Raw genomic sequence first — 13,677 nt, forward strand, 5'->3', positions numbered from 1 at the left:
TGAATCAATGGCTAAGTATAATGATTTGATTCATTTGTTTAATTATGTTCTTTTTATGTATTTTTAGGACTTCTGTAAAGTGATCACATTTTAGGTCACACTTATAAAGAAATATTGAAAATTCAAAAGGGGTCACAAGCTTTCAAGCTTCACTTCATGTTGTATAGATACTTGCCTTTGTTCAGATCATTATGAACTTTTAGCTGCATTTCAAAGAGAAATCTAAATACAGGGAGTCCTTGACTTACAATAGTTCACTTAGTGACCATTCTGAAAAAAGCAACGTATAACTTTTTCCCACTTATGACCATTGCAGCACCCTATGGTCATGATTTACATTTGGATGCTTGACAACTGACTCAGATTTATAACAGCTGAGGTGTCGCAGAGTCACGTGATCCCCTTTTGCAACCTCCTGATGAGCAAAGGGAATGGGGAAATCAGATTCACTTAATAACTGTGTTACTCATCTAAGAACTGCAGTGATTCATTTAACAAATGTGGCAAGAAGTCGTAAAATGGGGCAAAACTCACTTAACAATTTTTTCACTTAGCAACATAAATTTTAGGCTCAATTGTGGTTGTAAATTGAGGCCTACCTGTATGATGATCTAGGAAGGTTCATTTATGGCGCATAGAATTTTTTTAAAATGGTTTTGCTGAAAAAGTTACACTGTATCAGAAAGAGCTGTACAGATAGTCCTCCACTTACAACCACCAGAGCCCAAAATTTTTGTTCTCAAGTGAGGGATTTTATAAATGAATCTTGCCCCATTTTATGACCTTTTGTGTCACAGTTGTTAAGTCAATCACAGCAATAGTTAAGTCAGTAACTCGGTTGTTAGATGAATCTGGCTTCCCCGTTGACTTTGCTTGTCAGATGGTCACAAACGGTGATGACATGATCTCAGGACACTGCAACTGTCATAAATGTGAATCGGTTCCCAAACATTTGATTTCTACTTATGTTACCATGGGGATACTGCAATGCTTGGGTGAAAAACAGTCATAAGATACTTTCCAGTGCTGTTGTAACTTCAAATGGTCACTAAATGAACTGCTGTAAGTCAAGGACTACCTGTAGTAAGATTAGGAAACATGTATCCTCTATTTAATTCCAACCAATCTTAATCTGCACGGATACTGTTCAACGATTATGAGTGTTGTAATCAACCTTTGGAGAAGTACAAGTTGCTCAAACCAATTTAACAGTATAAAACGTATCTGAATAACCGATTAAGCTTCTCCCAAGTACTTGTTAAATAAATAAAAGCAAATCCATCATTTATACTAATGCTGAGTGGGAAGAAACCATGTTCACTCCATTGAAAGTATTTAGACAATAATAGTACAAAGATATTATCTACATACAAAAACGGTTTTTTTCTGAAAACATGTGCTTTCCCCCTAAAAACAGAATATCATGTTAGGAATATAAGTCACCTAACAGTTATTTGGGTTAGAAATATATAAGCCAGGATAGACATTTTAGTACTATGTCTTTAAGAGATTGCAAAAACTGCAATTGGGTGTGGTTTTTCAAACGGCCATAAGATGGAGCCAGAAACCTGTGTTGTCTTAGTCTCAGAAGAGAGTGTGTCTGAGTGAGTATCTCTATTTCCTTCTGTTGGAAAGTATTGCCATTCCTCCATTTTTCCTAATTGACTGCTATTTCTGGATTTAATGTAAGTCTTACTGAACTGTTTTTGACACTGGACTTTGATATTTGGATTATCCCTGGATTGAAAAACTGACTGATTTACCTGTGAATGACTTTTGGACTGCTTATCTTGAACTTTACTTAAACTGTCTGGAAGTAAAAACCTACATTTACTGTACAGTGTATCTGTGTGCTGTATGTGTATTATTCAAACACTACTCTCAAATACGTCTCCCTGTATGCGCTCATTCTCCTAACGGGGAATTACTTCAACATAGCATACTGCATATCCTGTAACTATGTAGATGACACTACTCTGATAGCTGAAAATGTAAATGATCCACAAACTCTAATAAGTCATGCAGCAAAGTAAAAAAAAATGGTACTAAAATTAAATGTAAATAAAACCAAACCAATGGCAATAGGTACAACAGCCAGCCTTATAACTGACAGTTAAGATACTGAAGTGATAGAGAGCTTCTACCTTTTACAATCAACTATCAACAGTAAAGGAACAAGCTGCAGATTAACTTTTACAGAACAGCCACGAAGGCCTTGGAAAAACTATTCAGATCCTATGATGTGTCTATACCTACAAAGCTCAGAATATCACAGTATATGGTATTTTCTGTGAAAGTCTATATGGGAAGTGAAAGTTGAACTCTGAAGAAGTAAGATAGAAAGAATACTGACTCTTTTGAACTTTGGTATTGGAAAAGTGTACAGAAATATGCTTCAGGGCTGTGTCACACTTCTAAGTGGCTGTGCAATTACAAGAACGACAGATATAACTATTTAAAGGTATTACAGGTAAGATGCTACAGTTCTGCTCCTGAACTCTTCAAAGCACCTTTGGAAGCTGAATCTAAAATGCTGCCCAGTCCCTGCGCCACATGCACACATCATTCCAAATATATTTGTTCATGTGTATGGAGAATGAAATCAAAAACATTAGCAGAAGTCTCATCTTTACTGGAAGCCTTTTTTGTTCTGTTTTGTTTCTTTTTTTCATACAGATAACCAAATATCCAATATCCTGTTTGATGGTTAAATGCAGAGAAGGGCCAGTATAGATTAAAACAATGCTGGCAGAATAAGAGAAAACAAATATGCTGTAAAGTATATAGAGAATGTGCTTATGGGAATTACATTTTTTCCTTCTTCATGCAATTAACAATACATGAAACTTTGTATTCTTCTGCTAAACACAGTGGCTGCTGTGTGAGAACATTTTGCCTCTCCAGGATATGAGGAAAGAACGGTATGGAACTACCCTTCTCTCTTGGATGAGGCTAAACTTAATCCGCTTTGAAGAAGTTTGACTATCTCAAACTAATGAGATAGTCGCCAAATGCTTGAGTCTCACTCATTTCACTCAGTTCCTTCCATAGCCCCATCTTCTTATTCTTCGAGCCATTTCCTCCTTTTTTCTTTTCTTTAAATGTTTCCAGCTTTGGCCACAACCCTGCTGTGCTCTCTGTAGCCTTTATCATCTTAACAATGGAGACAGATCAAGTCTTGGAGTCTGTAGTTCTCAATGTGGTTTGGGGACATGCCCATCCACATAAAAGTTCCTAGTGATTTTGGGAAGGGTGAACTCTGCTCCTTCCAGGTCTTTACTAAGGATAATTTGGCAGCCCAGTCGAGAGTTCTCCTGAAGCAGCGGAGCCATATCCAACATATCCTCCTCCCTAGGTGGAGAAGAATGTCAGGAATTATTTATAATAGCAATTAACATCCTGACTTTGCACTTACAACATTCATGGGAGATAACTACTTTAAAACCTGAAAAAGAAAGATGAAAAAGAAAAGCAAGAAGATCGAAATATTAATAATATAACAGCACACTTTGTCAAGATTTTAGAAATGGTTTGTCATTGACTGTTTCCTAGGGCTGAGAGAGGCTGGCTTGTGCTTTAATTGGGACTAGAACTCATCATCTCCCAGTTTCTAGTCTGGTGTCTTAGCTACTATACCAAGCTGACTTTCTCTGAATAAATATATACAGATTTTAAATACTTATTCCAATTCATACAGCATTATAGACTTTACAAATGCTTTTTTGTCTTTTGTAATTGTTTTTTTTTTAATTTCCTTATACAACAAACTTTTTTTAGTACATTCAGCAACTTTTGGTGCTGCATCAACCAAACAGAAGATAAATTATATATAAATATACCAAAGTACAAAACAAAGTATATCCAAATTTGTATATCATGTTGCATGGGACCATTCTATGTAACTCTTCAGGTTTTCAGCTAAAGAGCATTGACTATAAATTTAGCAGTTCTGCTGGTCACACGTGTACTAGTGCCCAGAAGGAAATATGACAAGCTGTTGTGAGGTCTCAAAAGGCTGTTCTGTTAAATTAAGATTCTAAATATCAGGCCTATGCTGAGATGTACATAACTGGCAATCAAGCAATGTGTGCTCTCTCCTGTAGCTGGAGCTCCACCTGCTTAACTTCTATCATAATATCCCCACGCAATAGAGATATACAGCACGTTCAGAAAGTATTCAGATCCCCTTCCCTCTTGCCAATTTGGTTATGCTGCTGCTTCATTTTACAGTGGTTGAAATTCATTTTTTTTCCTCATTAATCTACACTCAGTACCTCATGACAAAGTGAAAACAAAAATTTTAAATGTTTCTAAATTTATTAAAAAGAAAAAACTGAAATATCCCATTGGCCTAAGTATTCAGACCCTTGACTCAGTACTCTGTTGAAGCAACTTTGGCAGCAATTACAGCCTCGTCTTTTTGGGTATGACGTGACAAGCTTCGCACACCTGGGTTGGGGGATTTTCTGCCATTCTTCCTTGCAAATCCCCTCAAGTTCAGTCAGGTTGGATGGTGAGTGTCAGTGGACAGCCCTTTTCAGATCTCTCCAGAGATGTTCAATAGGTTTCAGATCAGGGCTCTGGCTCGGCCACTAAGACATTCACAGTCTCTAAGCCACTCCTGTGTTGTCTTGGCTTAGGATCATTGTCATGCTGGCAAGTAAACCTTCAGCAAAATACTTGTACTTTGTTCCATTCAGCTTTCCCTCAACCCTGACCAGTCTCCCAGTCCCTGCTACTGAACCCCCCACAGCATGATGTTGCCACCACCATGCTTCACTGTTGGGATGATATTGGGTAGGTAATGACTGGTGCCGGGTTACATCCAGACATAACATTTAAAATTGAGGCCAAATAGTTCAATCTTGATTTCATCAGACCAGAGAATCTTGTTCTTCACAGTCCGAGAGTCCTTCAGGTGCTTTTTTTTTTTTTTTTTTGCAAACTCCAAGCAGGCTTTCATGTGTTTTGCACTGAGGAGAAGCTTCCATCTAGCCACTCTTCCATAAAACCCATATCGATGGAGGGCTCTGTCCCATCTCCACATAGAATCTCTGGAGCTCAGTCAGAGTGACCATTGGATTCTTGGTCACTTCTCTTACTTATGCCCTTCTCCCCTGGTTACTCAGTTTGACTGGGTGACCAGCTCTTGGAAGAATCCTGGTTGTGCTAAACTTCTTCGATTTGAGAATTATGGAGGCCACTGTGCTCTTAGGAATGTTCAGGGCAGCAGAAATTTTATTGTAGCCTTTTATTTGTGCCTTGCAATAATCCTTTCTCTGAGCTCTGCAGGCAGTTTCTTTGACCTCGTGGCTTTTGCTCTGCTATAGTAAATTTCTTCTGCCTTCTATAGAGAGATGTGTACCTTACCAAATCATGTCCAATCAATTTAATTTACCACAGGTCAATTCCATTCAAGGTGTAGAAACATGTCAGCAAAGATCAAGAGAAATGGGAGGCACCTGAGCTAAATTTCAAGTGTTGTTGCCAAGGGTCTGAATGTTTATGCCAATGTAATATTTCAGTGTTTTTGTTTTTAATAAAACTTGTGTTTTCACTTTGTCATTATGGCATATTGAGGGTAGATTAAGAAAATGAATTTCAATAACTGTAGAATCAGGCTGCAGCAAAACAAAATTGACAAAAGTAAAGGGGGTCTGAATACTTTCCAAATGCATTTTATATATTATAATATCAAACTGACTCAGCACACAAACTCTCCAGGAGAATTACTTTTGGTAAAGTTTCAACACATACTGGAAATTATTCGTGTAATTGATGATAATTTTTCAGTCTTGAATGTGTTATGCACTTAAATACTCAAATTGTCCTTCATTACAGGGAAAAAGCAACCAAGAAAAAGAACAAGCCCTTCCTTGCTATGTATACTACATGTGTGTAGTACTATTAGTATATACAATAAGTATCCCCCCCATATTGCTTTACTTTTAGTACTGGCTTTTACTATTATTCAAGTCAGAAGCAGACAGAAAAACTACAGAGGTGTCACGGGTCTTTCCAAAATAAAAACAATGGATGCCTCCTCCAAAATTATTCATCCCAAAAGAGCCAGAACATACCCAGTCAATTTGCTCCAAAGGGCTTGAGAAAAGCATCTGTATAAAGCTAAAATCAGGAAAGGTTAGCCTAGTGACAGTCTAACGGTCAGCCACAGCCTCTGTAAGAATAAAGCCAAAGTAACCCTTACCGTTCATCAGGTTTGGGAAGCTTATCCACAAAATCATCGCTTACATAAACATGACAGGTGGAGCAAGCTAAGGAGGCTTCACAAGCACCTGGGGAAGTAAAAGATAGATGGGTTCAGTCCAGCTTCCTTGATCTCCAATGATTCTTCTGCCAAGCAGCAGCATAACAGAAAACCATTGTGTGGATTTAAATCTGTGTCATCCTTTGCGTTTTTTTTCCCCAGGCAAATCTTCCTAACCCTTTTCTTCCTGGAGAGGAAAAAGGTTTTTTTAAAAAAAATAAAGGGAGAAGTTAGTTACTAGTGCTAGATTACATAAAGAAGCAGCATTGTTTCGGGCTATCATTAAATGTTGGAATCTACACAATTCCTGTTGGTAAGCTGAAGGCACCTAGCAACAGGTAAACAAAAAATCAGAAAATTAGGAACATGGGGTAACGGGATGGTGTTACTAATTTTTACTGTCTCTGTACAGGCCTAGTAATTGTTTATACAAGAGGAAATCTTTTTGCTGCAGAGTTTAACATATTTTTCTGTGAGACATCTTTTAAAGTTACAATCTGTGATAGGACAGCTTTAATTTTTAATCTTTAAAATTGAGTGTTATTTAGAAAGTTTGCTTCTACGCTGTTATAAGGCTATAATTGTAGAACTTTCAATTTGGAAGCAGTATACTAAATACAAAGTGCAAAAAACTTATAGGGCAAGACCCCAAAATACATGGTTGCCTAGGGAACCAAGAAGAAGTAGAGCCCATCTCTTCGCTTTGTTGATGGTTATTTTATAGGCTGCTCAGCTTTGTGTTTTTTCTACTTTATATTGTATATTTTATCTGGTTTATTTATATTAATGTAAGCCACTTATGAGATGGGCAGGTATGTAAACCCAATAAATAATTGTATTCATATCCTGCTTGTGTGGGTTTCCCAGAGCATGTGACCCAATGTTGGAAACAGAATGCTGGCCTAAATTGATCTTTGCTCTGATCCAGGAGAGCATTATATAGATATTCATGACATACCTTCTAGTTCAATGCCATTTTTCTGAGCCAAATGCAGCACATCATCCCCAACTTGGCCTTGCACTGGGATTTTTTGCCCACAACGATCTATGAACACTACATTGACTCTGAGACAGAAGAAACAATATGGAAATGCTCTCAGTTCAGGGCCATCCAGTATATATCATACGCTCAAATGCTACAAGAACAACTGAATGTTTTCTGGAAATTTGTTTTTATGTAGAATTGCAAGCAAACATCCTCATTCTTGCCTGTCCTTGTTCACCCTTTGCTGGATGAGAATTTTGAGTGCTACTATGCTAACACATATGGGGAAGACAGGAAGAAGATTGATCTAATATCTGATACAGATTTTTAATCTGAAGTAAAAGACACAAATGATAAAAGTTATTTGAGAGACATACTAAGACTAATTACTTTTACTAGCATGAATCAACCTGGATCAATCTACCATGAAAGCAAATACTTTAACCATAATTTTCATCCTAGGTTGATTTAGGTTAGTATGTGATTTTATAAAGCCAAGTTAAAGCCCCTAATTTAAATAAATCTTCCTAGAGAAAACAAAGCACAGGCTTCGCTATAGGGTCAAATTGGGCTACCTCATTACAAAAATGCCTTTTCTGAAGGAAAACTGCACTGCTAGCTTAAGTTTAGAACATTCAAAGGACATTAATTTGTGAAGATATTGGAGGTAAGCAGAGCTCTGGCAAAGCAATTAAAAATAAGTCCCTAGACAGAAAGAAACTATGTTATAGAAAGCCTTTGTTCATTGAAAACCCAAAATGTAGTCTTGACTCATTACCTCAGTGTAGTTACACCTTAATGGCCTCATTGATTTTACTAGGCACATGACGTGTTGTACCAATGTATTAAACCTAGATATTATACAATCTGTTATACCTAATTGCAATATTCAATCACATGTATATTCTCATTTGCATAAGTCAATAATGAGGGACTGTAACCCTCAAGCCTATTTTTGCTGCCACTTTCATGCTTCAGTGCATGCTTTGTTTTATGCTTCAATGTAATGTGTTCTGGTCTCTACTCCAAATATACCCCTAAAATATTCTACTACAGTTTAAACTTTTCTGAACTTAGTTTCCACATCAGCCAGACTAGGGAGATCTATTCAAAGTTATTTTTGTACTTTAAAACCGAGCACAATGTCAAGAAATTGGAGTAGCAACAAAATGTGCCTGCTTTAGTTGAACCACTTCTAGTTTCATGCATCTACAACATCTTAATACTCACACTTCTGCTTTGCAGCTCTTATCTTCAGTTTGAAAAGCCACTGGAAAAACAGTAACAAAATGCCATTGTTAATTCGGAAAGCACAAATCCTTTCAGGAATTTTGCCCAGCCAGATTTTGGTACTACATGCTAGACTCACCTCTTTATCACCCTCTAAGTCAAGTATTAAGGCTTTATTAGAAACAGATATGGTGTTTACTATTTGCATTATTTTGTGTATCCCATGGCATAAAATAGTAAGTCTTAGCTTTATTTGACAAAATTTTGCAACATAAAATAGAGAAAGGGATAGGACAATTAGATCTCCAGCCGAATGAAATCCTTTTTAGACAATCATCACTACATTTGAATGTTGGTTTTAGGGCTGTTCATGCAAGATCACAGTGCTTCTTAACACAGAACAACTGGAGTCAGTCATTGAAGACTTTCACTATTTCATTTTTAGTACTAAATCTGTATTATCATGGTCTCTTCAATAAATCAGTTTTCAGAAATATTCATCTTCCCAACTAACAGTCCAACATGATAAAAATGACAGTAGAAATGGATTCAATAAATACTAAGAAATGCTTCTATAAACCATAAAGAACACAAACAAATGTAAAAAAACTACTCTATAAAAAAACAGACAACTTGGAAATGGGGAAACAGTACAAATTCCTAGGAGCAATATGAAGGATCCAGACAGCGTATGTAAGTTAAATGTTTGAGAGATGTCCTCATCTAGCACCCAAAATAATAGTGACTGCATGGTATATATATCCGCCTTTAAAAGCCATATTATGCTAGGATAAAATGAGATTTAGTGTTCAGTGTGTTATGCAAACATATTTTCTTATGTGACTACTCAAATATTTCAACTATGTATTTGTTAGTCTCCAATGTACTTAAAAACTGGTGTAATCTGTATAGAACATACATTAGGGTTGGAAGGGATCTTGGATCTTCTAGTCCAATCCTCTGCTTAAGTAGGAGACCCTATGATTCCAGACAAATGACTGTCCAATCTTTTATTGAAAATCTACATTAATGGAGCACCCACAACTCCCTGAGGCAAACCATTCCACTGCTTAATTGTTCTGTCAGTAAATTTCTCGTTAGTTGTAGGTTGGATCTCTCTTTAATGATCTTCCACCCATTATTCCTTGTCCTGTCCTCGGGTGCTTTGGAGAATATATTGAGAATATTCGATGACTGGATGGAGTATATTGCAGAATATTGGAGAAGGAGACTCAAACTCAAAATCTCAAAAAAGCTACAGAGACTTATTAATGACCTTGAACTACTGTAATTTTTTTTAATCCTAAAGTACCCCACAGAATCACAATAACGAGCAAAGGGGGAGAATAATAATGGTGATGATTATCTCGGAAGCAATCAAGGGTATTGGGGGGAAGATGGGAAATGATATAGATTAACAGCTGTCTACATTGTCGAACGGAAGAAAAGGTAAAGCAAATCATAGTCAAATGGAGACAACAAACATTTGGAAGGGAAGGCTGGGGCGGGGAAAAAGGAAAGGATTATCGCGCTCCCCTTTTCGATTCGTTGGGAATCCAAATCCGTTCAAAACACAAAACGAGTAAAGGAACGGCTGGCGGAAAAACCGCTTCCCCCCCCCTCCCTCCCTCTATACTTTAAGGCCAGAGAAACATGCTCCCAGCTGCAGCCGCCATCCCACCTGTAGTATGAAAGCCCCGAAACTGAAATCGGCCGGCAGTTCCCAGAAGCAACTGGAGGCGACGCCACCCCAAACCCAGGGTCACACTCACGCCACCACCGGCAGCCCAGGAGGCCGCCATTGCACGATCCACGTGACTGCATGGCCGGGTCAGAGGTCGGTTGCTAGGAAGTCAAAACGCAGAGGGAGGAGCAAAGAAGGCCCGTATTCCCTTGGAAGGGAATTTGTTCCCGCAACAGGTTTAATGGAGTCACCGAATTAATTTTCTGAGATTATATACCATAAACTGATCACAAGTTAGGCTTACACAATACACCGAACTTCTCATCCGCCTTCCAGATCAGGAACAACGCCATCCTCCAAAATTAGCTAATATAATACATATTGCATTCTTGTTGTATGCAGATGATATATAAATGTATATTGGACTTAGAGAAGTCGTGAACCCTCTGGCTAGTTATTGACCCGAAATTTTTTTTGAAATCAACTATAGTAAAACTAAGATTATGATATTTGCAAGAAGGCTTAAATTGCATGCCTGGAAGATGAACGCCAGAACATTGAACATGTTGATTTTTCTTAAGAATGTTTTTGTGTGCGTGCAGTTAAATCCCTCCTTTTAAAGCAATGAGATATTTACCGTATATTGTATAATTGTCCCCAAACTCCAAAGTGCATTTTTAGCATGCTGCAATGCATTTTCCACAGGACTGATTAAAAAAAAATCCATGAGCTGAAATTGTGCCCCTGTAGACAAGGGGCTATCAAAACTACTGCTCGTCATACTGCACTGTATCTTCTATAAGAACTCATGGACCCACTTTATAACACTTCACCTGATAAAATAGCTGGGGAATACTGATTTTTTTAAATGTACAATTGATGTTTTCAGATCAATACAAGGTATTTTCTCTGAATGTGGCTACATTCTGTTACTGTCTGCAAAATTAGATACTGACTGCCCACTGATAATCCACCACTAATTGTAATATGTCTTTTTTCCTATTGTTTTTATATTTTATTTTAAATGCTGGTCTGTGACTGTAATGTTATCTAAATACCAGCACAGATCTAAGTGGCAATACAAATCTTTAATCTGGCTACTATGATATATATTTTGAATATACTTTTAACATATTTGTGTGAATGGAGAGATCCTGAAATGGAGAGATTATCTACTACAATATGACCACTAAATTTTTTGAGTTGGAAGCATGGAGTATGGATGGACATGATTTGCAGGTTGTCCCTAAGAGTGATATCATGGAGTGGGTTTGAGTTTGTGTCTTCAGGCCCATATTTACAAAATAGATAATTGAAAAAGTCATTGTTTGTTAGTTGTCTAGATTGTTGTATGAATCCATTATGTGTTTTTCTTCCCAGCTTGTCTATCAACTGATTAATAGAGATGTTTTTGGAAAATGAAGGAGCATCAGTTTGGAGACCCATCTGGCTGAAATAATGGCTGTGAAACGGAAACTGCAGGGAAAGCGATGTGAGAAAAATTGAAATGGCCCTAGCAGTCAGGGTTTTGAAAATTCTGTTCCATGTTGTAAAAAGGAAAGTACCTGTTAACTGTACAGTTTTACAATACTTGCTTTTCCTTCAGCATAATCATATCATAAATTCTATCATGTTTTCTATCAATATTTTTTGGAAGAAAAAAGTAGTTGGAATTATTGGTTTGGGATAATCCACATGTGTGTAGGATACTCTTTCAATAGCCAAGATGCTAACTGCATTGAGATGGCAAATGTATCAGGCTAGGCCCAAGAACATTCCACCCGAGTTCAATACTATATTTGCTCACATTCTTACCAGAGCAAACCCTTACCATCTCAGCTTAATGGATTTATCCTGGGGGATTTCGGGGAGTGACTATCTGAATTTGTTATGTTTCCTATTCATCTCTGGGCTGTGTTGCTTCTTCTCTTATCCCCCTTTCTGGAATGTGTCCTTTCATTCCTGGAAAACTGCTGCCTTGTTATTTTTCATACCAGCTCCCCTTTCATCATCCTCATCTCTCAAAAAATGGGACCTTACTAGAAAAGTAGGCAGTAGCAGGAGGTATCATTAGACTATGGATTTTCACAAATTATGGTCAGTACAACCAAACAGAGCAACCCAGGTCACTCTGGCTGCTCAAGACCAGATTTTCTGGAACAAAGCAAACAGCAAGGATGGCAAACGGGTGGGAAGGGCAGACAGGATTTCAGTGAGAAAAGTAGCATGAATAACAGGGCAATCTTGGAGAATAAAAAAAAAGTTGACCTCTAGAATTCAGAAATAATGTAACTAGTTCAAATTCCTCCCACCAGTATGAGAGCTCAGCTTGAGCATTATATTTAAATCATTAGTATACTAAAAAAAATTAAACTTCATCGTTGATAATTTGGGATTTAGAATCAGGAGATAGTGAAGAGTTGAAGAAACAAAAAAATCCTCCCCCCAAGATGAAGTGATTACTGACAAAACAAGTTTTTGTTAAAGCTACAATTCTATTTCATTGGTAACTGGTTGATGTAAAATTACAGGTTATTTAGCATTAGAGGAAAAAAGAGATATCTGTCCCTTTTTTTCTGAGGAGAGTGGACAGTAAGAATAAAAAATTGTGGATCAATAGAAACTTTGCTGAAATTTTGCAGTCTCTGTTAGGTGTGTGGTGCTATCAGTTGAACAAAATGACATGTATGGAAACTACACCTTATTTTAAGAGGACAAGAAAAGTCAGGCATGGCTGGAAACTCAAGCAATAGAATTCATCCAAGGCATTGTCACTAGGATATCTGCTAAGTAGAGGGCAAAAAAGTCAGAAGTATCTGATAAGGAGCTCTAGCTCAGAAGCTCTTATGCCTTATAATAAAATTCATTTGCTGGAAAAGGTGCTACGAGAGTCCTGTTTATTTTCCTACAGTAGATTATTAACAACTTTCCTCTTACAAAGTTTACATAGGAGGGAAGTGGTATCCGACAACATACTTTCTGGAATATATTCAATTCATTGCAGGAAAGAAATGCCAAGGTATCTTGCTTCCTGCAGCTTATGTCTTTTTTTCAGAAATACTTTCTTACCTAAACAGAGAAATAGAATGACCTCATTCCAGCAAAAAAAATAGTGGGAAAGGGAGTGACCTCCAACTTCCTGCCAGTTTCCTTGTGGTAAGGTGACAGTGAGCATTGGAAATCTTGGTTCCTTCCTCCCTCATGTTCTTTCTTCCCTTGTTCTTCCTCCCTTCCCTTTGTCCCTCCCTGCAGGCACATAAGTGGCTGCTGGGGGCAGGGGGGGGGGGGCAAGGGATTGAGCTAGTAGCCAGGGAAATGTTGGGTAATGCTGAAAATGGGGGTCATGTAGCTAGAGCAGTGCAGCAACCTGGCAGTACTGAAGCAACTACAATTCCTCCAAATGTCATTGCCTTCCGAGAAAGAGGTCCTGGCATTCTGTAAAGTTAACTCATTTGAGATACCTTGGTTGGAATTTTTTTGCTCTATGATGCAACATTTCACCCAATTGAA

The 13,677-nt window shown here is 37.7% G+C and overlaps 1 protein-coding gene across 1 annotated transcript; it reads right to left on the minus strand.

The window, feature by feature from the left end:
* Window positions 1–2,611: 2,611 nt before the first annotated feature.
* FDX2 (ferredoxin 2) lies at window positions 2,612–10,334 on the minus strand. Its single transcript, XM_026711271.2, has 5 exons — window positions 10,165–10,334; window positions 8,484–8,523; window positions 7,227–7,333; window positions 6,209–6,296; window positions 2,612–3,351 (listed from the first exon to the last, which is right to left on the minus strand). The coding sequence occupies exons 1-5, from the start codon at window positions 10,283–10,285 to the stop codon at window positions 3,195–3,197; spliced, it is 513 nt and encodes a 170-aa protein (XP_026567056.1). The 5' UTR covers window positions 10,286–10,334; the 3' UTR covers window positions 2,612–3,194.
* Window positions 10,335–13,677: the final 3,343 nt, after the last annotated feature.

The sequence above is a fragment of the Pseudonaja textilis genome, chromosome 2 (assembly GCF_049901715.1).
Source record: "Pseudonaja textilis isolate UNSWEBS1 chromosome 2, rPseTex1.2, whole genome shotgun sequence".
In the NCBI taxonomy this organism is placed as follows: Eukaryota; Metazoa; Chordata; class Lepidosauria; order Squamata; family Elapidae; genus Pseudonaja; species Pseudonaja textilis.

Coding starts and splice junctions, on each gene's coding strand:
- FDX2 (XM_026711271.2), bottom strand. CDS start 10,285: ATGGCGGCCTCCTGGGCTGCCGGTGGTGGCGTGAGTGTGACCCTGGGT. Junction 7,334..8,483: donor AAGAGCTGCAAAGCAGAAGT/GTGAGTATTAAG, acceptor CTTCTGTCTCAG/AGTCAATGTAGTGTTCATAG. Junction 3,352..6,208: donor CTTCCCAAACCTGATGAACG/GTAAGGGTTACT, acceptor TTCTCCACCTAG/GGAGGAGGATATGTTGGATA.